Genomic DNA, 26,765 nt, shown 5'->3' with positions numbered 1-26,765 from the left:
CTATCTGCAGGTTTGCTGGGATTGGAAGGTGGTTCCTTGTGTGCCCCTTGTGTGCAGCTCCTTCAGAGACCTTGTGTGCTAAGCAGGTGCTGTGTGACAGAGGTGCAGCACCCAGGGCCTGGAGCCAGCATCAACGCCTCCAGTATTCCATGGTTTGCTTTTGTTCCTAATGCCAGTTCTTTGTTCCTGGCACCATTCTTGTTGACTTTCAAAGGCTATGATTTTGGAACTTCATTCACATGAATTTCTGGATTATTTTTTTCCCCCTTCTCCTACTTAAAGTAACAGCAGATCAATATATTGAATTTAGGTGGCTTTTTTTTTCTTTGAGCCTTAAAGCCAGTGTTCATTTCTGAGTGGCATTGTGGGCAATGGGAGCTACAACCTGACCTTTCCTACACAAGAAAACATAACAAATGGGTCACAATGCAGTTCATGGATGTCAGATCTCAGCTGCAAATCAAGGCTTTGTTGAACAACACTAATGCCTGTTTACAGGAGCAGTCTTTATTTTGAAGGCATAGATTAAGTACCCTGCAGTGCAAAGCACCTAAACATGTTCATTACTTGATGTAGCTGCTACTATCATGTTTCATGGAGGAAGGTAATGTAAGGAGGAATATATGGAGAGAAGTGATGTGCCCTGGCAGGACCTGAGAGTAAATCATGTCTTAATTAACTGTTAGTTATTAGTTCTGGGCTCCCCAGTTCAGGAAGGACAAGGAGCTACTGGAGAGAGTCCAGCAGAGAGCCACTGAGATGCTGAGGGCACTAGAACATCTGCTGTATGAGGAAAGGATGAGAGACATGGGTCTTTTTAGCCTGGAGAAGAGGAGACTGAGAGGGATCTCATCAATGCTGATCAATAAAGGGCCAGTGTCAGAAGGATGTGGCTGTTGACTTGCTGGAATGAGTCCAGAGAAGGGCAACGAAGTTGGTGAGGGGTTTGGAACACAAGCCGTATGAGGAAAGACTGAGGGAGCTGGGGTTGCTCAGCCTGGAGAAGAGGAGACTCAGGGGTGACCTTATTCCTCTCTACAACTACCTGAAGGGAGGTTGTAGACAGGCGGATGTTGGTCTCTTCTCCCAGGCAGCCAGCACCAGAACAAGAGGACACAGTCTCAGGCTGCACCAGGGGAGGTTTAGGTTGGATGTTAGGAGGAAGTTCTATACAGAGAGAGTGATTGCCCATTGGAATGGGCTGCCTGGGGAGGTGGTGGAGTCACCATCGTTGGAGGTGTTCAGGAGGAGGCTTGGTAGGGTGCTTGGTGCCATGGGTTAGTTGTTTAGGTGGGTTGGATTGGTTGATGGGTTGGACGTGATGATCTTGAAGGTCTCTTCCAACCTGGTGTATTCTATATAAATTCTATGTAAATTCTCAGTGGTGTCCAGTGTCAGGACAAGGGGCAATGGACACAAAGTGGACCACAGAGGGTTCCATGTAAACATAAGGAAACAATTCTTCACTTTGAGAGTGCCATAACAGTAGACCAGGCTGCCCAGAGAGGTTGTGGAGTCTCCATAGCTGGAGGCATTCCAAACCCACCTGCATGTCTTCCTTTGTGATTTACACTGGGTAATCCTGCCCTAGGAGGGGCGGTGGACTAGAATAACCTTCAGAGGCTCCTTCCAAGCCCTGTCACCTCGTGGTTCTGTGTATCTCAGTTCTTTGCATCATGCATTTATCCATCATTTAGTGATGTGACTCCCACTTTCTCAAAAAGCCTTTTTCATTTTCAAGCACCCTTGTCACAGCTCTATTTAAAGATGCACCTGCCAACCATATGCTTGAAAAGAGGCTCCAGCAGCGTAGACAGGAAATTCCAAATCCTTACCACAAATTAAATGTTGCCTTGTAATTACCAGGGAGCAGAAGAGTATGCTTGACGCAGTTATGGGGTGATTAGCGAGTTTGGCAATCAATTTTGCCTCCTCAATCTGTCATTGCTCTCGCTGTCCCAGCCTTTTCTTCCCTGCTAAGTTGTAATTTCACTCCCCAAGTTACAATGCTGAGCACAAGATGTAGTATTAAAGTTTAGAATTAGTGGCTCTCCAAGATGCACAGCTGGACTCCTGCCTGCTCCAAAGGGAAGAGGGACTGGACAACCCTCCTGCAGTTACATCACATGTCTCTAAACCACTTACAGTGTTTTCCTCCTGAAAATAAGAAAGGGCTATCAGAGGCAGTCAGGGATAAAAAAAAAAGAGGCTAAGGTCTGAATGATTTCCCCTCTTGGCCCAGGTGGCCAAGAAGGCCAATGGCATCCTGGCCTGTATCAGAAATAGTGTGACCAGCAGGAGCAGGGAAGTCATTGTGCCCTGTGCTCAGCACAGGTTAGGCCACACCTTGAGTACTATGTCCAGTTCTGGGCCACTCAATTTAAGAAGGACATTGAGACTCTTGAATGTGTCCAGAGAAGGGCAACAAGGCTAGGAAGAGGTGTGGAGCACAGCCCTGTGAGGAGAGGCTGAGGGAGCTGGGGTTGTTTAGCCTGGAGAAGAGGAAGCTCAGGGGAGACCTTCTTGCTCTCTACAACTACCTGAAGGGAGGTTGTAGCCAGGTGGGGATTGGTCTCTTCTCCCAGGCAACCAGCACCAGAACAAGAGGACACAGTCTCAAGCTGTGCCAGGGGGGGTTTAGGCTGGAGGTGAGAAGAAAGTTTTTCCCAGAGAGAGTTGTTAGCCATTGGAACATGCTGCCCAGGGAGGTGGTGGAATCCCCATCCATGAAGGTGTTCAAAAAGGATTGGACGTGGCACTTGAGGCCGTGGTTTAGTAGTCATGAGGTGTTTGGTGTTAGTAATGGATTGGACTTGATGGTCTCTGAGGTTTTTTCCAACCTGGTTGATTCTATGGTTCTATATCCCCAGGTTGAATGCTGTCTCTGTTTCCTTGCAGGCATCTTTCCCAGGGAACCTGCACTTGGTGATGGTTCTCCGTCCCACGGGGTTTTTCCAGCGCACCTTCACTGACATTGGATTTCGGTTCAGTCAGGAGGATTTTCTGCTCAAGTTACCGGTATGAGCCTGCAGAGATGTTTTGTCTGTGCATGACTGGAGGCTGCCTCTGCAGCATGGGTGAGGGAATGACAGTTTCTCACTCTGCAGGCACCTACACGAAGAGCTACCTGAGTGTCTCTGCCATATTTCCAGCAAACCTCTCTCCACCCAATCTCTCCTGCAGCATTTTCCAACACAGTTTGTGCACGGTTTGCTCCTCACAGATCACATCCATGCCAGTGGGTGGTGATTTTCTCTTCTGCATGCTTCTGTGGAGGATAAAACCATGCTTAGAAATGGGTTTAATATCTGCAAAGTTAAGAGATGTGTCTAGTGAAGCTTTTGCTATGAATTCCACTCATCATCACCATTTTCATCCTGGTGTAATCTCCATACCAGTGTCATGTTGGTAGTTGTTCCTGTTGTACTCAGCCCTGGTGAGACCCCACCTGGAGTACTGTGTCCAGTTCTGGAGCCCCTATTACAAGAGGGATGTGGAAGTGCTGGAACGTGTCCAGAGAAGGGCCACAGGGATGATCAGAGGGCTGGAGCACCTCTCCTATGAGGACAGACTGAAAGAGTTGGGGCTGTTCAGTCTGCAGAAGAGAAGGCTCAGAGGTGACCTAATTGTGGCCTTCCAGTATCTGAAGGGGGCCTACAGGAAGGCTGGGGAGGGACTTCTCAGGATCTCAGGTAGTGATAGGACTAGGGGGAATGGAATGAAGCTGGAGGTGGGGAGATTCAGGCTAGATGTGAGGAGGAGGTTCTTCCCCATGAGAGTGGTGAAGCCCTGGAATGTGTTGTCCAGGGAGGTGGTCAAGGCCCCGTCCCTGGGGGTGTTTAAGAGCAGGCTGGATGAGGCTCTGTCCAGCCTGATCTCGTGTGGGGTGTCCCTGCCCATGGCAGGGGGGTTGGAACTAAATGATCCTTGTGGTCCCTTCCAACCCTGAATGAAACTATGAAACAGCAGCTGAAATGGTTTCATGCTCTCCAGTTCAAGCTTCCAAGACCTTTAAAGCCACCTTGATTATGGGACATAATGAGAATATTTAAAAGGAAGAAAGAAACACCCCATGCTTCTGGAATGTGAAGGTGACACAGTTACAAAAGCAGAAGACAAACCAATGCCTTCCTTTAGGAAATAATTTGATTTTCATAAACTTTGTGTTTTTCACTCTCAAATGATTGTCAGTGGCACAGTTTTGCAAATTCCTGGCTTTTTGCAGGGCAAATCAAAATGCAGAAAAACTCATGGGGCTATATTTGTGTAAAATTGGCCATTGCAACTTTTGAAGATGTACATATATATTTTTTTTTCCCCAGATTGCTGGTCATCCCTTGCAGAAACCTGCATTACTTTTGCTTTCAGCCCTGTTCTGCAGTCAGGTACTGCAGCATCTCACTGTGCTTTGCATTTAAGGAGAGAAAAAGCACCTGGGAGATCAATCTTGGCTTACAAAACCAGATAAAGACAGCAAATTAAAGCCATATTAAGCCAGAAGTGTGAGAAGAAAATCATGCTGTCAAACAATATTTAGAGCAAACCTATTTTTTAGGTACATAAAATATTAGCAGGCTTGAGGCAAGCAGGTTGAGGGAGGTTCTCCTCCTCCCCTGCTCTGCCCTGGTGAGGCTGTATCTGGTTACTGTGTCCACTTCTGGGTGCCCCAGTTCAAGAAGCACAGGGACTTGCTGAAGAGGGTACAGCAAAGGGCTACAAAGATGCTGAGGAGACTGGAACATCTCTCTTATGAAGAAAGACTGAGAGAATTGGGGCTTTTTAATCTGGAAAAGAACAGACTTGGGGGGCAATCTCAGATGTGCCAGAGGAGGTTTAGGCTGGATGTTAGGAACAAGTTCTCCACAGAAAGAGAGATTGGCCGTTGGAATGTGCTGCCCAGGGAGGTGGTGGAGTCACCATCCCTGGAGGTGTTTAAGAAGAGACTGGATGAGGCACTTGGTGCCATGGTTTAGTTGATTAGATGATGTTGGGTGATAGGTTGGACTTGATGATCTCGAAGGTCTTTTCCAACCTGGTTAATTCTATTGTAAATGCTGATCAACACTTAAAGGGTGATTGCCAGGAGGATGTCACCAGGCTTTGTTCAATGGTGTCCAGTGGCAGGACAAGGGGTAAAGGACACAAAGGCGTAAAGAACACAAGAAGTTCCAATTAAACATGAGGAAGAACTTCTTTAAGGGTGGTGGAGCACTGGAACAGGCTGCCCAGCGAGGTGGCAGAGTCTCCATCTCTGGAATCATTCAAAACCTGCCTGAACATGTTCCTGTCTGACCTTCTTTAGGTGAACCTAAAGGCAAGGGTGTTGGACTCGATCTCTGAAGTTCCCTTCCAGTCCCTGCCAGTCTGTGATTCTGTGGTATGTGTGTGACTTGGGTAGAAGTGATGATCAGCCCTTTGATGGTGTTGCCTTGTTTGCAGGTTGTTATGCTGAGCTCAGTTAGTGACCTGCTGACATACATTGATGAGCACCAATTAACCCCGGAGTTTGGAGGCACCCTGGAGTACTGCCACAGCGAGTGGGTCATCTTCAGGACTGTAAGTACTGGGGCTGAGCACTGGGCTCTGGGGTGTTTGGGGTTGATTGAGGGAGGCTTTTCTAAAAGTAAGGCACTGGGTGGCTGGAAGGAAGCCCTGATGTCAGCTACATTTCCTCAATCAAATCTGCTAAGGAATCTAGTGGCATTAGATTTGTCAGGGAGCTGGGTGATTAATCCCATCAGGCTGCTTTGGAAACTGCTGCTGGAAGATCTATTTTCTTAAGCCTTTATTGAAATTCCCTTAAAGGTAGAGACAAAGTAGGCTTTTTTTTTGTTTGTTTGGTTTGGGTTTTTTTTAGATTAATGGTTGTTTTATCTCATTAATATCACAAATGTGTTTGTGAATCAGGACAATGAGACTGCTCTTTGCAGACTGACTGAATGCAGACAAGAATCAGGCAGTTAGTTCCCTGAGCTGTGCCTTGCCTTGTGTTTCTGTGCAAACTTTTAGTTTCCAGGGGGACTTCCACCAGACTGATGACAGGTTGGGTTCTCAGTTACCTTTCCAACAAATCTAATTAGAAATGTACCAGGCACCCCTGTGCCCCTTGCCCTGCAACATTATCCACACCAGCAGATGCGGAGTTCAGTATAAAGACAAAAGCACAAGACTGGAACGCCTCAAGCTGTTGCTTGTGCCATTGACTGTGTGCCAGTTTGCACTCATGCACTGCCAAATTAACAAATGCTCTCAATTTTTTGGCTCCTGGTTTTGTTCTTTTGCATGATGTGTTAAAAGTGCTAATGGCATAGCTTTCACACTTGGAGACAAAGATGACAAAATGAGTGACACAAAATGCGAATCTCAGAAGAGCAGAGCTTCTGGATCAAACCTGCATGTGGTAGATCTGTCCATATCAAAAAAATCTCTCAAAATTCCTTTGTTGGGTACTTATAAAACATTTCCTGAAAATTCCATTGAATATTCCATGGGAAAAAAAAAAACCAACAAAAAGAAAATATAAATGTGAGGGGGCTGGGAGCAGGGCTGGGAGAGCCTCACCTCCCCCCGTGGTGTGAGAGACATCTGGTGTCCCAGGCTCCCACTGGCTGGCTGGGATGTGCTGGGGAGGTTTCAAGAGCATTCGTTTCCATCCCACTCTCTCCAGTTTGTCTCTGGCAGGCTGCTTAGCTCCCTCCGTTGCTCTCTTGCTGAAGCTGTGGATGAGGTGGCTGTGCTGCCACATTGCCTTGTAACCCATCATTTAGGCTTGCAAAGCTGGAAATGTCCATCACCTAGAAGCCAAATACATCTCCAAAGCCCTGCTGTCTGGAGGTGGTTCCCAGTGTGGGTTAACCAGAGGAGAAAAATAGAAGAGGAATTAGAGGAATTTGTGAGGTGGATCCTATAGTGGCGTCTATTACAGATCTACAAGATGAATCCTGTAGTGGCTTCTGCTGTAGATGTCCAAGATGTGGTAGGAAAAAAAATCTCAGAGTGAATAAGAACAGGCGGCAGAAAGCAAAGCATGCCCAATACTATCCTTATTTCAGTCCCTCTTAGGGATTCAGCCTGCATTAAAGTCCACCTGGCTGCGTGTTGGCGGTCACTAGCTAATGTCCTGCAGCACATCAGCTCTGTCTGCAGTGGACATCCCACCCAGCTCTCTCAAAGCAAGCTGCCAGGCTGCCCTGCAGATCTCATCCTTGGCTCTTCACCTACTCTTAATGAGCTGTAGGAACACACTGCATCCCAAGCTGATTGCAATTATCCTCTCCCACCAGGCAATAGAGAGTTTTGCACTCACAGTGAAGGAAATTGCACAGATGTTGCAGTCCTTTGGCATGGAGCTGGCAGAGACTGAGCTTCCAGAGGACATGTACTCAATCGAGCGCATCCTGGCCCTGCGCACCGAGAAGTACTACCAGCTCAAGGTAGGGCTCGTCAGCAACTCCAATGCCTGCTTCCAGCCCCTCCTCACACAGCAGGATGGGGTTTCTAGAGTCTGCCTGTTTGTTTGGTGCCCACTCCTCCTTCCCTCCCATGCATGTGTATGTGCTGACAGCCAAAATAGAGCACAACGTGACTGTTCTTGTGTTACCCTTACGTTTGCCATCCACTTGAGCAAATTACCCTGCCAGCAGCCAGCAAGCTGTCTCAGCTGCCACCTTCTTGCTGGCTGAAGAAGCTGGTGTCTGCAGTATCTTCTTCCTGTAGACTTTGCATGCCTGGGTGGTAGGATTCATCACCTGGGTGTTTGTGTCCCCCTGTGGAATTCCCTGCACTTCACCCCAGTGGCTGGAGGAAAATGCACCAAAGATCATTAGCAGGTCTGGAGGGATGCTTGTTCCCAGGTCCCCTCCACATGATGCAGCTGCAATGGGGGGGCTTAACGGAGTGGTGCTGCAGGACACCCAAGATGAAGGTTTTGTGCAAGTGCATTGTATGGAGCATTCATGATCATAGAATCACAGAATGCTAGGGGTTGGATGGGATCTCTGGGGATCACCTAGTCCAACCCCCCCTGCTAAAGCTGGGTCACCTAGAGCAGGTGGCATAGGTGGCTTTTGAAAGTCTCCAGAGGAGACTCCACAACCTCTATGGGCAGCCTGCTCCAGAGCCTTAGCACTTGAAAGTAAAGAAGTTTCTCCTTAAGTTCAAGTAAAACCTCTTGTGTTCTAGTTTGTACCCATTGCCCCTTGTCCTATTGCTGGCCACCAGTGATGTGATGGGACCAGATGTGCTCCCTGCCTTTCTGTAAGGTTTTGTGTGCCCTCTGAAACAACAGTTGTCTAATATTTTAAGACCTTTTTCCTGACTGTATGTGATGGCAAATGGTATTATTGTGGGAGTTAGTGGAAGCTTTAGTGCAGCCAGCTGCTGCTGCACCAAACTGTTGTCTTTGCTGATCCTGCATCTTTCTGAGGACAGTCCAGGTCTGTCCCCAAACCCTCACTTGAGAAACATTTCCTGTGTTAATAGCAGTGCTGAGTGGCTGAAGGGTGAGCTCTTTTGCTTTATGACTGGGCTAATTTACATAAGGCAAAGAAGTGCAACTATGTTCATTTATAATCATTTGTCATGTGACAGTGAGTTCCCAGAAGGCTGCCTGTAAGAAATATGCAAATTGAGATCCAAAGTGTGCTGTGTGTAGGCATAAATGCATGTGCCTATGTATAGAAAGTGTTACAGATCCTGCCAATAGTCCTTTATTCCTTCTTTGGCAATGAAGAGCTCTGTAGTACAAAGTAGCAGCTGCATGTATTGCAGTGTGGCTTATGGACTGGAACCTCAGGCTTAGGACATGGGTCACAACAACCCCATGAACACTTCAGGCTTGGGGCAGAGTAGCTGGAAAGCTGCCCAGCAAAAAAGGAACAGGGGGTGTTGGTTGACAGCTGGATGAACATGAGCCAGCAGTGTGCTCAGGTGGCCAAGAAGGGTTAACAGCATCCTGGTCTGGATCAAGGAATAGCGTGGCTAGTAGGACCAGGGAAATGGTTGTGCTCCTGTGCTCAGCACTGGTGAAGCTGCACCTCAAAAAAATGGGTTTAGTCTTGGGGCCCTCACTCCAAGAAGGACATTGAGGTTTTCTGTAGGTGTGTCCTCCATGCAGCACAGGGCAAAGAAGCTGGTGAAGGGTTTGTGAGGTGTGGCTGAGGGAACAGGGCTTGTTTAGCCTGGAAAAAAAGGAGGCTGAGCTCTCTACAGCTTCCTGAAACCAGGTGGGTGTTGGTTTCTTCTCCTTAGTTACAAGTGATAAGATGAGAGGAAATGGCCTCAAGTTGCACCAGGGGAGGCTTAGGTTAGATATGAGGAAAAGAATTCTTTACAGAAAGGGTTCTTGAGAACTGGAACAGGATGCCCACAGTAGTAGTGGAGGCACAATCCCTGACAGTAGCTAAAGGATGTGTAGCTGTGGGTGCTGAGGGACACGTTTTGCTGGCTTAACAGTTGAGCTGGATGGTCTTAAAGGTCTCTTCCAACCTAACTGATTCTGTGATGGTATGGGCAAAGTGTAGGGGGCAAATATTGGCTACAGAGTGTAGCCCTGTGTGTGAAGCAGTCAGTAGTACACAGGCTGTGGAGAAGTAAAACACACCATGTGTTTTCATTTGCATATAAAGCACAGCAGCACTGGGTGCAGGCATCTGTTGCTTTTAATGCCTCGTCTATCAATTTCAAGTATCCAAACCACTCTCTGGCTTGTAACTGAAATGAAGTCTGTTGGCTTTTTTCTTTTGTTCCTTCTAAGACCATGAAAGAGGAAAGCAGATGAGAAAGTGTGCACAGATTGTGATGACAGGAAGACATGGGAGCCTTGTCTCTCTCCTGACAACCCCAAGATTGGTACAGCTGATTCCTGCATTCAGATAATGAGTCTATCAGAATAATTTATGGAGCTGTGATACTGAACAGAAGAAACTGGTTGCAAATATAACGCAAAACTCACAGAAACTAATTAAAGAGAGTAACCAAGAAATTAACCTCTTTGGTGTACTGAATGGGGGAAGAAAAGAAAAGTTAACACCTGTATGGCAGTCAGGCTTCTCTGCTGTACATATAATGGAAGGCTTTGAATGCAGATGAGAACATGGGGCTCTGGAGAGTGGGCTCCTCAATACAAGAAGGCCATTGAGGTGCTTGACTGTGTCCAGAGAAGGGCAACAAAGCTGGTGAAGGGTCTGGAGAACAGGTCCTGTGTGGAGCAGCTGAGGAAGCTGGGGTTGTTTTTTCTAGAGAAAAGGAGGCTGAGGAGAGACCTTGTTACTACTCACTGAGAGGAGGTCAGAGCCAGGTAGAGGTTGGTCTCTTCTCTGTAGTAACAAGTGATAGGACAAAAAGAAATGGCTTCAAGTTGCACCAGGAGAGGTTAAGTTTGGATACTAAGAAAAACATCTTTGCTGCAAGAGTGGTCAGGCATTGGAACAGGCTGCCCAGAGGGGTGGTGGAGTCATCATCCCATGGAGGTGTTAGAAAATGTGTAGACATGGCACTTTGGGATGTGGTTTGGTGGGCATGGTGGTGTTAGGTCAGTCATAGAATCATAGAATCCACAAAGTTGGGAAAGACCTCAGAGATCATCAAGTCCAACTTGTCACCTAACACCTCATGATAACTAAACCATGGCACCAAGTGCCACGTCCAATCCCCTCTTGAACACCTTCAGGGATGGTGACTCCACCACCTCCCTGGGCAGCACATTCCAATGGCTAACAACTCTCTCTGGGAAGAGCTTTCTCCTCACCTCCAGCCTAAACTTCCCCTGGTGCAGCTTGAGAGTGTGTCCTCTTGTTCTGGTGCTGCTTGCCTGGGGGAAGAGACCAACCCTCACCTGGCTACAACCTCCCTTCAGATAGTTGCGGAGAGCAAGAAGGTCTCCCCTGAGCTTCCTCTTCTCCAGGGTAAACACCCCCAGCTCCCTCAGCCTCTGCGTGCAGGGCTTGAGCTCCAGACCTCTCCCCAGCCTCATTGCCCTTCTCTGGACATGATCTAAGTGTCTCAATGTCCTTCTTAAATTGAGGGGCCCAGAACTGGACAAAGGACTCATTGGACTTGATGATCTTGGAGATCTTTTCCAACTTCTGTGATTCTGTGTAGGAGGATGAAATAACAGTCACCTGCAGTCTAAAGCATGCTGTATAATTCCTCTTCACTTTTGAGTCTGCCAAGTATCAAAAGGAGATGGAGTTTTTGCCTTGCCCTCCTCTTCTGTGATGTTTTAATGATGGGGATGCAAAGTGGTAGTGGAGACTTTGTGTGTGGGAGAGGAGAAGTTCCCATGGCTGTGTCCTTCTGCTCTGGGGCTGCTGCCCTGAAGATGCTCTTCTGTTTAGGTTGCTGTGAGCTGTCTGTGGCAGGCAGCATTTAAGCAGGTCTGTACTTTCTGAATCTTCTCCCTGAAGTGGTTTTGTCATTGTTTCTCTTATGATAGAAATCTGACCATCTCCTGGGATGGGCTCTTACTCTTCCAGAACTGGATCTCCAATGGAGCTGTGCACAGATGTCTTCTTCCAGCTCAGTTCATCAGCCACTACTTCCTTCTCACCTGTGTTTGCTCTCTTTTTTCCCCTGAAAACAATTGATTAATCCACTTGTTTGCTTTGGGGCTGAGCCCAAGCAGCAGAGAGCACCTCAGCTGACACTAATGAACACACCCAGGGTTTCAATTTTCTCTAAGTGGAGCTTACAGCAGAAGTGCTGACTTGCCTTGATACCTAGAGGCTCTCCTAAGTGGTGCCACATGCTTTCAGCTCCAGCTTTGTCCCATTATGGGATGCTCCTCCTGAGATGACCTTGGTGGGCAAGCACAGCCTCCAAGCTACAGAAATACTTGCTTGAAGACAGCAATGTAGATAGAGATCTAATACAAACCCACTTACTCACCAAGAGTAGTGCTGTCCTCCTGCCTCTTGGATCATTTAGTGGTCTGATGTTTTCGTGTGTGCCTGGAGACCTGTTCATGGGTCAGCCTTCTGCAGCTCCAAAGGCTAATCCTAAGTTAAGGGGGCTAGAACATCTCCTTGGAATCCTTTGGTCTGATGGATCCTGGCTCTTCATTTCATACAGGCAAACTAAGGCAAGAAAAGCACCAAATGAGTTATCCTTACCTCATAAAAAGTAGCCTGAATCAGAAGTATTTTTTTGCATTATACAGGAGGAAATTACAGCAGTTACAAAAGAAGGGAAGTTGCTTTTGAGCAGTTTTGAAGAGCCTGACCTGGGGGAATGCAGTCAGGACCAAGAGCACGAGAGGCCTGGGGACTGGGAGACTGTGAATCGGTGAGTGTGCTGTGCTTCTACTTTGCTTGATTTTTGGGTGGGAACACCCAAGTTACTTAAGTGTAGATGAGATGGGTTATCCAGGCTACTATCAAACAGGTAAAGACAAGAGGAATTTAGCTCCAGACCCATCAGATTGCTTCTCTCAATGTTGAGCTGCTCCATTTTTTTCACTTCACTGATATCATGAAGCTGTGGAGCAGATGCAGGGCTCTCCCATGCCAGGCTCCAAGGGAATGGGAGATGGCAATAAATGCTTCTCTAAGGTGCTGTCATCTGCAGTGGTGATGTCATTAAAATTCTCTCTGAGGTCTTCACAAGTCGTACATACACATCTGTTGTCTTCTCCTGAGAGCCTGGGTTCAGAAGACCTGGATAAGCAGTGCCTAGGGCTTATCTATCTCTGCTTACCCTCTCTTTGCAAATTGTTCCAATCCTGTCCTTTTTGTGTGCTCAAGGTTACTTGGTCAGCTGCATGAGATGGAGACTGCTTTTGATGGCTTCTGGGAAAAACATCAGTTAAAAATGGAGCAATATTTGCAACTGTGGAAGTTTGAGCAAAGTTTTCAAGAGGTATGATCAGATGGACTTCCATGGGCAGAAGGAAGAACTGAAGATTAAAAGGAAGAGGGGAGAGAAGTTTTTATGGTTTTTCCTTTGAGAATGTTTAATTTATGCTGCTGTTCCTTCACCCTGGCAGGTCCAGCTAGCTTGGGGAGACCGCTGTGCCTCCTCCTTACAGAGCTAATTTAGGTATCGTTGCCCTGCAGTCAGACAGATTTTGCTGACAGAAGCATCTTTGAATTTAGTTCTTGGACCCTAGTTTTATGATTTGATTTAGCAGCCTTAGAATGTGATTAATTTTGGTCTGAGAATGATTTTCTGCCTGTGCTTTCTAGCCTCTTGCAGCAGTCTTCCTCTCTGTGTCTAGGTCAAGAATGCCATTGAATTTTTAATGAGTCAGCAAGCGGAGCTGCCTGACACTGGTGACAGTGTTCCCCAAGTGAAACAGAGGCTGAAGGACTTGGCTCATTTTGATGGTATGGCTCAGGTGAGATAATCTTTCACAGGAAGAGGCACTAATGAAACACAAGAGGCACGTTCCGCATTTGTGGTAGGAGATGTTTTCTGCGGCGTCCTGGTTCTGGTGCAATTTGTTGGTAAATGGCTGCACAAAAGGATTGATTTCGTGTCTTTGCTCTGCACAGCAACACTCTCATCACTCTGAAAGCCAGGAACAGGGTATTTAATTATCATAGTTAAAATAAATTGCTGAGCCACCATGAAAATCCGGAACAGATAAATGTCTGAACATAGGGGAGGCGTGGGAGTTAATGAGCTGGAAGAAGAATTATTTATATGTTAAGTGCTTTAGCAGTGCTAATAGGCAGAGACTTGTTACCAGGCACATGGAGAAGCAAAAGTTGCTATCTTGGTGTGTCTGTGGTTTGAACGTAGCATATGGATGAAGACTAAGAGATGTAGGGGAGAGAAGAGTGAAGAGAGATGATTCATGGGAGCCCAACTGATTACATGACTTCTCTAAAGAGAAGTGCTTGGCAAGCAGGCCAGGGTTAGCAGAGAAATCCTGAGGGATCTGGATGTAACCCTCAGCAGCTTCTTTGAAAATCAGAGCCCTAGGGGGAAAGTCTAAAGCTTTTTGACTATGTGGAAGGAGGAAGAACAAAAGACCAGGCAGGCAGGGTGCTGCAGGGACATAGTCCCAACAGAAAGGCAATCCTGGAGGAGAGTGTAACCATTACACTGACCAAGATGTGCAGACAAGATAGAGTGCTCTCTGCATCAGGCTTTGCTGCAAAGGCTCTGGTTTGCTTTAACTGCTCAAATTGCCTTTTGTGCTGATGAGCTTGGTGTGCCTAAACTGGACACCAGCTGCACTTCTGGGTTTTTCTTCAGTGCAGTTCCTGGAGACAGCAGCAATATGTTGCCAGCAGCCATTCACAGCATCTCTACTTTGGTGCCATACTGTTTTCTTCCACATCCCCTTTTTGGATAGCAAAAGCTGTTTTTTCCCAGATGATGAGTGCCATTTTGTCCTGTGTAAAGCCACCCATTCTGGCTGCTCCTAGTGGCAATCATCCCCGTGTGTACCAGAACTCTGGGAAGAGAAGGAAGTGCGTGCTGTTACAGGTAGATGTTTTGGCACTATTTCAGTCGGTGTGCAATCCACTCTCTTGCTTTCACTGAAGGATCTGATAGGAAAGGCTCAGGTGGTGATACTGCACGGACACCAGCTAGCAGCAAATCATCACTACGCACTCAACTTGATCTGCCAGCAATGCAACGAGCTGCGGCACCACTCCGATCTCTTGTCTGACGAGATCAAAAGGAAGCAGATGCGGCTGCAGAAGACCTTGGATCTTCATACCCGCCTTCAGCAGGTAGAGTTCAGAGACACAATGCCTTGAGACGTAGATAATTAGCTTCTCCATGGTGTTAGCTTTTCCACTGCTTGGCTGGAAGCATCTGTAATTTGTAGCTTGGCTTCAGCAGTTCACGGTAGGGAAGTATTCCCCAGAGGCCGGAGGTGCGAGTGCTTCAGCCCTCAGTCAGCTGGTTAAGTTAGCAAGCAGATATCTGCTGGTGCTCTGAATAGTCAGCAGAAAGAGGTGGTCATCTCCAGAGGGCAATTCAGAACACCGAGGTCCAGCTGCTGCTGTTGCTTGTGCTTTCCTGCTGCATGAATTGACTTTGGAAGTTTTCATACCCAGTGCAACTGAGGCAAAGCTTTCAGATAAACTCCAGCCCTTCTTTGTCAGCGATTTATTAAGAGTGAACATAGCTGACTGTAGAATAAGGTGACAGATTGGTGCAGCTGCTGTGTGCTAGCGTGGAAGTGGAGTCATGTGGCTCCAACACTCTTTGATATCTTAATCAGCATCAAAAATTCATTTAGGGAAGTTTACACTAATTATGCCAGAAGGCACATGACTGTAAGATGCTTGAGGCCGTTAAGAAAAGCAGTAAAGTTTGAACCTTTTCCATTTCACCGTTTTGGGGAGTGGGGAATTTGAGTTTTCTCTCTATGTGCTCACACTTCAGTGTTGCACTCATCTGTGGGGATGGGTGATTCCCCAACGGCCTCTCCACTACAGGGCAGTGTCCTCTCCTGGGCTGCTTTCAGTCCTGTTTGCTGCTGGTGGTCTAGCCCATGGCCTCTGCAGGTGCACACCACGGTCCTGCTCTCTACACTCTCCCTTGCTGTTCACAGCACTAGAAGTCATTCTTGGCTGCAGCATCTTCACATGCCTGTGCACACCATGGTTGTGTGAGTGCCAGCTGAACCCCAGCCTGGCTTCACCTATTACCTGTGCATGCATCTGGGTTGGGGCAATCCCAAGCACTGATATAGGCTGGGCAGGGACTGGCTTGAGAGCAGCCCTGAAGAAAAGGATTTGGGGGTGCTGGTGGATGAGAATCTCAACATGAGCCACCGGTGTGCACCTGCATCTCAGAAAGCCAATCACATCCTGGGCTGCATCCAGAGAAGCATAGCCAGTAGGAAACCTGCCTGTCTCATCACGAACTCTGTAGTGCCCCCTTCAGCTTTCTGAGGTGGATAAACAAAGATCTGCTTATCATTTGCTTCAACTATGCCCTGAGTAGTGCTTCTGTGCCAATTAAACTACCAGTTTTATCCAGCTACAAGTGGGAGCACAGCTTGGCTGGGTGTGTTGAGGACTGCAGTCACCCTCCAGAAAAAATGTGGCCTTTCTACTTTCTAATCAAAGGAATAGCTGCTGAGATCTTCAGGAGTACTAATTAGCTTCATGTTGAAAATAGAGATCTCATCAATGATACTCCATGTGGGAATCTCAATTTAGTGGAGGTGCTGCTGGTGGTCTCACCCTGTGTTTGTCCTGTGCTGGTACCAGGCTCTGCAGTGTTGTGATGAAGGTGCCTACCTGCTCGCCAACCAGCAGATGGACAAGTGCCAGTCTAAAGAAGGTGCTCAGAAAGCTCTCCAGGACATAGAAAGGTTTCTTGAAAGCTCTTCAGCCTACTTAAACTATGATCCCCAAGCCCTACACTACGATTTTGAGTCAGTCTTAACATCTGAATTGAAGGTAAGCAACCTGTCCAGTTCCTAGTTACACAAGTAGAAAGCAAGATGGGCTAGTGCTGTGGTGTTGTGGGCTTTAAAGTCCTCTGTTTTGGGTCAAAGTGCCAAATCGTGGTAGTGGTTTGTTGACAGGAGTCTTTTTCACTCTCTGCAGTGCCAGATACAGTCAGTGCAGGTCAAGCTTGAAAACGTCCGAAGCATGTTTGAGAACCGTCAGTCTTGCTTCAAGAAGCTGCTGGATAAACACGTGAGGCCTGTCCAGTTAGTAGCCCCTCGGCCAGAAAATCCACCCAGGTCAAAATCTCCATTATTCTCTCCTAAACATGGTAAATTATTTTTAAGTTTATGGTATTTTTCAGATGATAATTTTGCTTTGAGGCAGGAAGAGTGAGGGTAAAGGTGACTCTGAGAAAGATGAGCCAGCTGTCTGCCCAGGTGGCCAAGATGGCCACCAGCATTCTGGCCTGGATCCAGCAATAATGTGGCCAGCAGGATCAGGGCAGTGATTGTCTCCCTGTACTCAGCACTGGTGAGGTCACTCCTTGAGTACTGGGTTCACTACAAGGACATTGAGGTGCTGGAGTGCATCCAGAGAGGGACAATGAAGCTGATGAAGGTTCTGGAGAGCAGGGCTGGTGAAGAGCAGCTGAGGGAACTGAAGTTGTTTAGTGTGGAGGAGGCTGAGGGGAGACTTACAACTCCTTGAAAGGAAATGGGAGAGAGGTGGGTGTTGATCTCTTCTCCCTAGTAACAAGTGATGCAACGACAGGAAATGGCCTTAAATTGCACCAAGAGAGGTTTAGGTTGGTTACTGGGAAAAATGTCTTTCCTGAAAGAGTGGTCAGGCACTGGAACAGGCTACCCAGGGAAATTCTGGATGCCTTCTCCATGGAGATGTTTCAAAACCAGGTTGGATGAGGCCTTAAGTAACCTGGGCTAGTGGAAGCTTTCCCTGCCCATGGCCAGGGGTTTGGAACCAGGTGATATTTAATGTCCTTTCCAACCCAAACCATTCTATGATTCTATTTTTGGTTCTTCTCAGTGCAAAAAAGAGAGCTGTAAACAGCACACACTTCCAGTTCTTCTTTACTAACATCTTGCTGGGCTGAAAACTGGTGAATTAGTAGGACAGGGGAAAAGGGGAAGGCTTATAAATTTATTAGCATACTCTTCTCTGTGGCTGTCTTGAACTGGAAGTGGCATAAAGTTAGACTGATGTTTGCAAAGGAGCTTGGAGAAAGCAGAGCTAAAAAATCTCATGAACAGAAATGAGCTGGGTGCTTAACTCTCTTTGATTCCTTGAGGATATTTTCCTTAAATCCCAATTGTGGAATAATTGCTGTCCATAAAGTACAAATTCTGGTTGAGCTGAGGTCTCTGAGTCTCCTGCCCTGATTTGGGTAATGGGATGTTGCACAATATTAGCTTTCAATAATAACATTAAACCTTTCATCCTTGGCAGCCCTGTATGTGTCTGACTTTAAAAGCATTCCAAAGTAATATCCATGATTGTTAAGCCAGAGACATGGTAAGTTACGTGGGAATATTCAATTCTGCACAAAGCAGTTACTTCATGTTCAAACACAATTAGTTTATTTCTTTAATGATGAATTAGTGAATATTGGTTGCACTGAACTGCAGCAGGGTCATACAAATGGTAGCAAGGGGCTCCAACTTGGGGAGTGACTAATGTCAATAGCCAGGCTTCTGGAGGGATGGGAATGAAGCTAGATGCAGTGAGGGGGACTTAAGTTACTCAACATGCAAGCCTGTGCAGCAAATAAATCCCAGATTTCCTCTTCCCAAGCTGATGCCACCTTCACTGGGCCACACTGCCCCTTGAGCCCCTTCCCTCTCTCAGGCAAGCATCTCTAAGGCTCTAAACCAGAGCATTGCCCATTTTACCTGATGTCACTTCTCCAGCTTTCTACAAACAGGAAAGTGTTAAGCAGAAATTATTGGCTTAAAGAGTAGGGGTAAATGTGTGGCTACCTTTGTGGGATGTTATGAAACCATCATCAATCAGCTGGACTTGTTTCATGCCTTTATGGGGATGCACGGTTTGCCAGCAAAGGCGCTCAGCCACCTGCAAACACAGGTATCATCCATTAATCCTCTTCCTGCAAGACAAGATCAAGTGTGTTGAAATGAGCAAGCTGGGAAAGACAAAAGGCTCCTCTTTGGATAGATCATGCCAAGAGGGCTTTTTAATAAGGCTTCTGTTTGATACAAAACATCAAACTGCTGCAGGCCTGCTGGCATGATGTGCAGTGTCAAAGACACATGCTGGGCTCTGCTGGGAGCACTTTGAGATAGATGAGTTTCATGGCATGGATTGAAACCAAACCACCTCTGAGCACATCACTTTGGTCCTCTCTTTCTTTTCTTTCTTTCTTTCTTTTTTTCTCCCTTTTCTTTTTCTGTCTGTGGACAGATGCTTCCTCTTTCATCTTTGCTCTGGGTTTGAAGCCTGTCTGATAAATGTGATTCCAATTTTCAAACCACTTTTGGGGGGGGGGTAAAAAAACCCAGTAAACCTGTCCTGTCCCAAGCAATAAAACCTAGAGTCACGTGCAGAAGTGTTAGGACAGGCTTTGGTGGAGTCTAAGGACTGGAGTAAAGTCCTTCTTGAAACAGAACACTGACCTGCAGCTGGTGAACATCTCCTGTGCACCTTCCTATTAGTGTTCCCTTCCTCGCAGTGGGTCTTCCAGTAGGACCACTGCCAAGTCCTCACTTCTTTTTGGATCTTACTGTCCATGGTGGGTCATACCCCATGCACACCTCTGATCTGCTCTCCAACATCCAGAGCTCTCTCTTGTTTGATGTGCTCACACATGGAGGTCTAAGGTCTCACCAGTGTGATGATACCTAACAACTTTTTTCTACAGAAGTCCCATTAGAAGATGGAGTGCTTGCTCTCCACCTGGATTCACATTCCTCTACATCCCTTTTTCTCCCTATATCTTCTGACCTTCTGCTTCACAAAAGGTGGCTCTTTGGTGTCAGCACTGTTGAAACAGTGAATCTAGACACAGCTGCTGTTGCATTCACATATACTGGGATACCTTCTTCCACCCTACTGGGAACTGCTGCTGTATGGTTTGTGTTTATTATTAATATTTATTATCAACAATATAATAATATTATTAATCATATTAATATGATTAATATTTGCTAGCCTCTTTTTTCTGTTTGTAAGTTAAGTGCATATTGCACACCAGAGTGTGTTTATTTTTCATGGTCTCAGAATTTGGTGTACCCTTTGGACCTGCAGCCTTGCATGTGGAGACACCACTGAGGCTGGAGCCAGAGTGATGCTGGTTATCACCATTAATAGAAATAGAAAGTAGAAATAGAATTAACCACGTTGGAAGAGACCTTTGAGATCATTGTGTCCAACCCATCATCCAACACCATCTAATCAACTAAACCATGGCACCAAACACCCCAACAAGTCTCTTCCTAAACACCTCCAGTGATGGTGACTCCACCACCTCCCTGGGCAGCACATTCCAATGGCCAATCTCTCTTTCTGTGAAGAATTTCTTCCTAACATCCAGCCTAAACCTCCCCTGGCACAGCTTGAGACTGTGTCCTCTTGTTCTGGTGCTGGTTGCCTAGGAGAAGAGACCAACCCCCACCTGGCTACAACCTCCCCTCAGGGAGTTGTAGACAGCAAGAAGGTCTCCCCTGAGCCTCCTCTTCTCCAGGCTAAGCAACCCCAGCTCCCTTCAGCCTCTCCTCACAGGGCTTGTACTGTGGGGGTGGGGGGGGCTTGTGGGTAAGAGACTCTTTTGGTGACGAATTGCCAGATTGACTATTCTGGAGCGAGAAACATTTGGAAGATGCTCTATAAGTCATTGGGGAGGGCAACTTTTTCATTTACCTCTGTAACCTGAAGGACTACAGCTGGTAGTTATTTACTGACATCAGAATAATTCTCTGAGCAACCTGATCTAGTGTGAAGTGTCTCTGCCCGTGGCATTGGGGTTGGCACTAAATGATCCTTGAAGTGCCTTCCAACCCAGAAATTCTACAATTCTATGATTCCAGGGTGGAGAAACAATATCTTGGCCTGCATTCACAAAAGGGCTTTCTGACAGCATCCCAGTAGGTGAAGTTCCTGTTGGTAGTTTGACTGAATTTTATGTTTTCTGTCATTTGCCCAGGCTCCTCAGGCTTTGTTAGATGTCAGCTGCAGGCTTCACTTAATTCACATCTTAGCTTTTTCTGCTTCTTTTTCATATTATGGCCTTTCTGTGCTGTTTGGGGTTAGGATTGTTGCTGGAGATACATGCTTTTTTAGTAGTGTGAGCTAACTAATTACTCACTTGTAGAATGCAGCCCTTTTTCCTTTGTGACTTCTCAGTTTCTCTCTCAGTCACCTCCTTCACTGTAGATGCACATTATGTGTTTTTGTTTGGTTTTTTCCCACCCAAGGTATGGATTTTAATTCCAGTTTGAAATTTTCATTTGACCTCTCTCTCCCTGGGAAGAAGACATCAAGAAAAACTCCAAGTGCTCGCAAGGTAAATATTATTCTTGAAATCTGAATGAGTTTTACATGCTGAAAAACATTTAAAAATTGATAGCACTTTGACTTAGGGTTGGAAGATGATCTCTATTTTTTTTTTCCTTTGAATGAAACCCAAACTCCAGTCTTTCATGTCTGTATGGTTTAGTTGGATTAGAATAGAACAGAGCAGAATAGAACAGAACAGGTTGGAAGAGACCTTCAAGATCATCGCGTCCAACCTATCATCCAACGCCACCTAATCAACTAAACCATGGCACCAAGGACCACGTCAAGTCTCCTCCTAAACACCTCCAATGATGGCAACTCCACCACCTCCCCAGGCAGCACATTCCAATGGGCAATCACTCTATGAAGAATTTCTTCCTAACATCCAGCCTAAACCTCCCCTGGCACAGCTTGAGACTGTGGCCTCTTGTTCTGGTGCTGGGTGCCTGGGAGAAGAGACCAGCCCCCGCCTGGCTACAATCTCCCTTCAGGTAGTTGTAGACAGCAATAAGGTCACCCCTGAGCCTCCTCTTCCCCAGGCTAAGCAACCCCAGCTGCCTCAGCCTCTCCTCATAGGGCTTGTGTTCAAAACCCCTCACCAACTTTGTTGCCCTTCTCTGGACACGTTCCAGCAACTCAACATCTTTCCTAAACTGAGGGACCCAGACCTGGACACAGGACTCAAGGTGTGGCCTAACCAGTGCAGTGTACAGGGGCAGAATGACCTCCCTGCTCCTGCTGGCCACACTGTTCCTGATGCAGGCCAGGATGCCATTGGCCCTCTTGGCCACCTGGGCACACTGCAGGCTCATTTTCAGCCTACCATCAACCAGTACCCCCCAGGTCCCTCTCTACCTGGCTGCTCTCCAGCCACTCTGTCCCCAGCCTGTAGCACTGCATGGGATTGCTGTGGCCAATGTGCAGAACCCAGCACTTGGATGTGTTAAATCTCGTACCGTTGGATTCTGCCCATTTGTCCAGCCTGTCAAGGTGCCTCTGCAGAGCTCTTCTACCCTCTAACAGATTAACAACTGCCCCAGTTTGGTGTCAGCCCCAGAGATTTTATTGGTTTTCCAAGTCACAGATATTGATTTTCTGCGTGTCATTCTCTGAACTGTGTTCTTGGTGTAACAATGAGGAAAACTCCTCACTGTCCCTGGAGGTGTTCTTGAGGGGATTGGATATGGCACTTGGTGCTGTGGTTTAGTAGTCATGAGGTCTTGGTTGAACAGTTGGTGAAAGGTTGGACTTGATGATCTTTCAGGTCTTTTCCAACCTTATTGATTCTGTGATACTATGAGCATTTGCTTACCCTTTGCACTCTGTGCCTTTCTGAAGTCTTGTTTGACAAAGGATTCCTTAGAAGGAAGTGTATTTCCTCCTTCCCCAAGGAGCTCCCGTGCTGACATCAGGGACTGCTTAATGGCACATGGTTTAGTGAGCGTGGTGGTATTGAGTTCATGGTTGGACTTTGTGATCTTAGAAGTCTTTTCCAACCTTAATGGTTCTATGATTCTATGTGGGTTCATCCTACCTCTGCAGTGACCTCCCTGCAGCTCTTCCCTGTGCTTCCCATTTCTCTTCCAGATTGAAGTGATGCATGACTATCAGGAAAAACGGAATTCCTTGCAGTATTTTATTTCTGACAGTGATGACAACTTAGACATCCTAAAAGGGTGAGCTTCTTTTACATCACTTTAGAATGATTCTGGCCAGTCCTTGCCCCAGCCATGTGTTCCTCCAGCCTGACCTGGGTGTGGTGCACTTGTTGAGGTCAGGCTGCACTCTTGTGCTTTAACCTCATGAGGTTTGGGAGGTCAGGCTGTGTTTTGGGCTTGTTGAGGTGCACTGATTGCCTGTGGGTTTTACAGACATAGAATTAATCTACTTTCTTTCCCCCCCCCCCCCCCCCCCCCCCCCCCCTGTGTTTCAGCCATGTCATAAATGAACTGATAGAAACTGAGAGAGTGTACGTAGAGGAACTCTTCACTGTGTTGACGGTGAGTGACTTCTTTGGATTGCTCATTACTGTTCCCCAGTCACTTGTACCAAAGGGCACCTGCCACTCTGTCAAACTAAGCAAAAATGTGATGAGGCAGGCTTCTACCAAAATGCCAGATCCAAAACTAGTCACAATTGTCAAGTTTTCTCCCTAGCTTCTCTTTGTTGGTGGCATCTGTGGGAACAGTTGGTGTCAAGATGAGCTTTTTGTCTCAAATGAGGGAAGAAACCTTCTGTTTGTACACAAAAGCCCTGGTAATTAGTTTTATCAGTGCCTGGAAGAATGTACAAAAAGCTGTTGTTTTTCAACTGTTCCATAATTTCTTTTGGAGATGAAAAAAAGCCTGTGCTTCATCCTCTAGAGAATTCTGTCTCAGTGCTCTGAAGTTCATGGACACATAAGGCATGTTTCTGTAGAAACCAAGTTGTAATTTCTCAAACTGCCATTGTAGGACACTTCTGCTTTGTTCCAAAATAACTCTTGCTGACGGCCAGTACGAGGTGGCTGTTAAATAGCTCTTCCCCTCTTGCATTTGTGTCACCCAAGAGCAAGCTGGAGATAGATCTGTGGGGCTGCAGGTAGTTACATGCAATTACCCTGCGCTGATTGGGGTTTTTTTGTGAAACCACACTCTCTAAGGTGAAGCAGTTGGCAGGTATGTGGATTTATTACTGTGCATATTAGGTCTAGAGAGAGCAGATGTGGACAGAGACTGAAGTTTTCTGAAAACAGCATTTCCTTTAAAGAAAAAAAAAAGGAAGGCTTCTTGCAGTGGTTAAATATAAATGACTAATTTTCCAGATACTTATCTTCTGCTGCATCATTAATCAACGATGAAATGTCTGCTTAGTATCAGGAATACTGATTCCAGCCATAACAAGTGTGAGAGATTAATTTGGGAAGCCAAAGGAGATGTGCTGCACATACTGAAGACGTTTTTGCAACCACTTTGGCTGCTCATGTTAAAAGGACCTCAGTTCTGTGTGACACTTGGTGACTAGCATGGATAGCTTAAGCTGTGGCTACTGGCCACATCTGTGTCTTCTGGTTATGACATCTGTGCATGCCTCCTCCCAGCCCTTCAGAGGGGATGTTTACTACATCTGGTGAATGTTCTTTTGTTGCTGCAGTGCTGTGATTTTACTGAAGGCAGTTGTAAATTGTCTCCCTAGTTCCACCTACCACTTCATAGTGCAGTGGTGTCCCTTCCAGCTCCTCCCTATGATTTCAGGAGGCAGGTGAACCCACAAAGAACAGAAATCCTGAAGCATCAAGGAGAGTGAGACCCTGGTGCTCAGTGGGTCTTGTACAAGAGCAAAAGATTTTGGTATTTGATCTCAAGCTGTCTCTTGCTTTGCAACAAGTCACCTGCTGCACTGGTTCTTGTGAGGTTGTGTATAACTGCATACCCCATACAAACATGATGTCACTCCTCTGCCCCACAGTCAGAGCAACAGACGTGCTCAACCCAGACAAGATTCCTCCAAGACCTCTCCTGTAGTTCAACCACAGCAGGGAGAAAGTGGTGGTGATTTGCCCTGGGAAAATGGGGTGCATCTCCACAGTGTGTCCAGCCCTATGAGACCCTTTCCAAGCCACAACCCCACATGCTCAGGGACTGAAGGACAAGGCTTTAAGAGACAAAAATAAGGGAATGAAAGGGATGTTGCAGATTGTATTGAAAGTCTGTTCACGTCCCCTTTTCATCTGCCTTCAAGGCGATGCCAAGCCAGGTTCCTACCAACTGAGTGATGAGCCCTTTTTGCATCCCACAGGGATACAGAGCTGAGATGGATAATCCTGCCATGCTCATCCTCATGCCTCCTGTGCTGAGGAACAGGAAGGATGTCCTCTTTGGAAACATGCCTGAGATTTACGACTTCCACAACAAGTATGGTGCTGACTCTGTTCACCTTTCTATCAGACTGCCAGCCTGTGGCAACTATCCAGCCAAGCCATACCTCGCTGACTGCTGCCTTTTTGTCTCTCCTCCTTTCTCTTGCAGAATTTTCCTGCACAGTTTGGAAAGCTGCCTGGGAGCACCCGAGAGAGTGGGATGCTGTTTCCTAGACAGGGTGGGTGACTCATTTTCTCTTCCAAAGCAGACTGGAAGGCCAATGTTTCTCCTGGTTTGTCGCACTCAGCGAGGTCTCAGTTGTGTCAGCTGAGCAAGACACTTCTGATCCCCAACAGCAACAGGGGCGTGGGTGGATGGCCAGCAGCAGATGGGGCAGAGCAGCAGTCGTGACTACACTGTGGTCTGCTGTGATTTCCCAGCAGTGCTGTTGGGTTTTTTTGTTATCCCAAACGCTGTGACATGTAGATACTCAGATTGGCAGCAGAGATAACAGCAGAGTGGCAGTTTGAGCGTGTACCTCAGCTGGCTGCCCGGCAGGGCTTGTGTGCCTGTGTGTGACTTGCCTTTGGGGCTTCCCTTGCAGCGAGAGGATTTCCAGATGTACGAGAAGTACTGCCAGAACAAGCCCCGCTCTGAGTCCCTGTGGAGGCAGTGCTCTGAGAGCACCTTCTTCCAGGTGAGCTGGCTGTTCCTACCAAGGCAGGCTTCACCCTGGGACGCTCACTTGTCCTAAACACCCTCCTCAACACCCCATGACTTTGCAGTGTGGTTCTATTTGCTATTCCATGGAAGCCTCACAAAATCAGCAGAGTTTCTTGTACATGAGGAGTTGAAGGCAGGTCTGTTCATTATATCATTCTACAGGTAGGATTTCTACAACAACCCCATGCAGTGCTACAAGGTGGGGACAGAGTGGCCAGAGGGTGGCCAGGCAGAAAGGGACCTGGAGGTACTGGTTGATAGTAGGCTGAAAATGAGCCAGCAGTGTGCCCAGGTGGCCAAGAAGGCCAATGGCATCCTGGCCTGGATCAGCAATAGTGTGGCCAGCAGGAGCAGGGAGGTCATTCTGCCCTGTACTCAGCACTGGTTAGGCCACACCTTGAGTTCTGTGTCCAGTTTTGGGTCCCTCAGTTTAGGAAAGATGTTGAGTTGCTGGAAGGTGTCCAGAGAAGGACAACAAAGCTGGGGAGGGGTTTGGAGCACAGCCCTGTGAGGAGAGGCTGAGGGAGCTGGGGTTGCTTAGCCTGGGGAAGAGGAGGCTCAGGGGAGACCTTATTGCTGTCTACAACTACCTGAATGGAGGTTGTAGCCAGGCGGGGGCTGGTCTCTTCTCCCAGGCAACCAGCACCAGAACAAGAGGACACAGTCTCAAGCTGTGCCAGGGTAGGTTTAGGCTGGATGTTAGGAAGAAATTCTTCACAGAAGGAGTAATTTGCCATGGGAATGTGCTGCCCAGGGAAGTGGTAGAGTCACCATCACTGGAAATGTTTAGGAAGAGCCTGGATGAGACAGTTAGTGCCATTGTTTAATTGATTAGATGGTGTTGGGTGATAGGTTGGACTTGATGATCTTGAAGGTCTTTTCCAACCTGGTTAATTCTGTATTCTGTAAATTACAGGCACTATATGACATTTCTACATGAAATCTTCAAATGTCATCAAGTCGTTCTAGTTGTGGTGTTGGAACTACTGCTTATAGTTGGTGCAGAACTTAATCTGCTGGGATAGGTCCAGAGGGGACCACAAAGATGATCAGAGGGCTGGAGCCCCTCCCCTGTGGGGACAGGCTGAGAGAGTTTGGGCTGTTCAGCCTGGAGAAGAGAAGGCTGTGGGGAGATCTTACACTTTCTAGTACCTGAATGAGGCCTACAAGAATGTTGGGGAGTGACTTGTACTGGGCTTGTAGTGACAGGATGAGAGAGAATGGATTTAAGCTGGAAGAGGGGAGATTTAGGCTGGATATTAGGAAGAAATTCTTTACAGTGAGGGTGGTGAGACACTGGAACAGGTTGCCC

The 26,765-nt window shown here is 47.0% G+C and overlaps 1 protein-coding gene across 2 annotated transcripts in view; it reads left to right on the top strand.

Moving 5' to 3' along the window:
- The window catches only part of MCF2 (MCF.2 cell line derived transforming sequence), a 75,141-nt gene that overhangs the window by 30,212 nt on the left and 18,164 nt on the right, over positions 1 to 26,765 (top strand). For both annotated transcript variants that reach the window (XM_068151806.1, XM_068151805.1), the window contains exons 5-19: positions 2,899 to 3,018; positions 5,440 to 5,556; positions 7,284 to 7,433; positions 12,158 to 12,282; positions 12,741 to 12,855; positions 13,214 to 13,333; positions 14,493 to 14,684; positions 16,179 to 16,370; positions 16,521 to 16,692; positions 20,810 to 20,898; positions 22,479 to 22,567; positions 22,825 to 22,891; positions 24,669 to 24,784; positions 24,899 to 24,968; positions 25,335 to 25,427. In XM_068151806.1, the coding sequence (XP_068007907.1) occupies positions 2,899 to 3,018; positions 5,440 to 5,556; positions 7,284 to 7,433; positions 12,158 to 12,282; positions 12,741 to 12,855; positions 13,214 to 13,333; positions 14,493 to 14,684; positions 16,179 to 16,370; positions 16,521 to 16,692; positions 20,810 to 20,898; positions 22,479 to 22,567; positions 22,825 to 22,891; positions 24,669 to 24,784; positions 24,899 to 24,968; positions 25,335 to 25,427 (1,827 nt within the window). The remainder of the gene's footprint in view (positions 1 to 2,898; positions 3,019 to 5,439; positions 5,557 to 7,283; positions 7,434 to 12,157; positions 12,283 to 12,740; positions 12,856 to 13,213; positions 13,334 to 14,492; positions 14,685 to 16,178; positions 16,371 to 16,520; positions 16,693 to 20,809; positions 20,899 to 22,478; positions 22,568 to 22,824; positions 22,892 to 24,668; positions 24,785 to 24,898; positions 24,969 to 25,334; positions 25,428 to 26,765) is intronic.

The sequence above is a fragment of the Melanerpes formicivorus genome, unplaced genomic scaffold, assembly GCF_026170545.1.
Source record: "Melanerpes formicivorus ecotype bairdi unplaced genomic scaffold, bMelFor1.0.p_v2 SCAF_22, whole genome shotgun sequence".
Lineage (NCBI taxonomy): Eukaryota > Metazoa > Chordata > Aves > Piciformes > Picidae > Melanerpes > Melanerpes formicivorus.
This window is presented reverse-complemented; position numbering and strand designations above follow the sequence as displayed.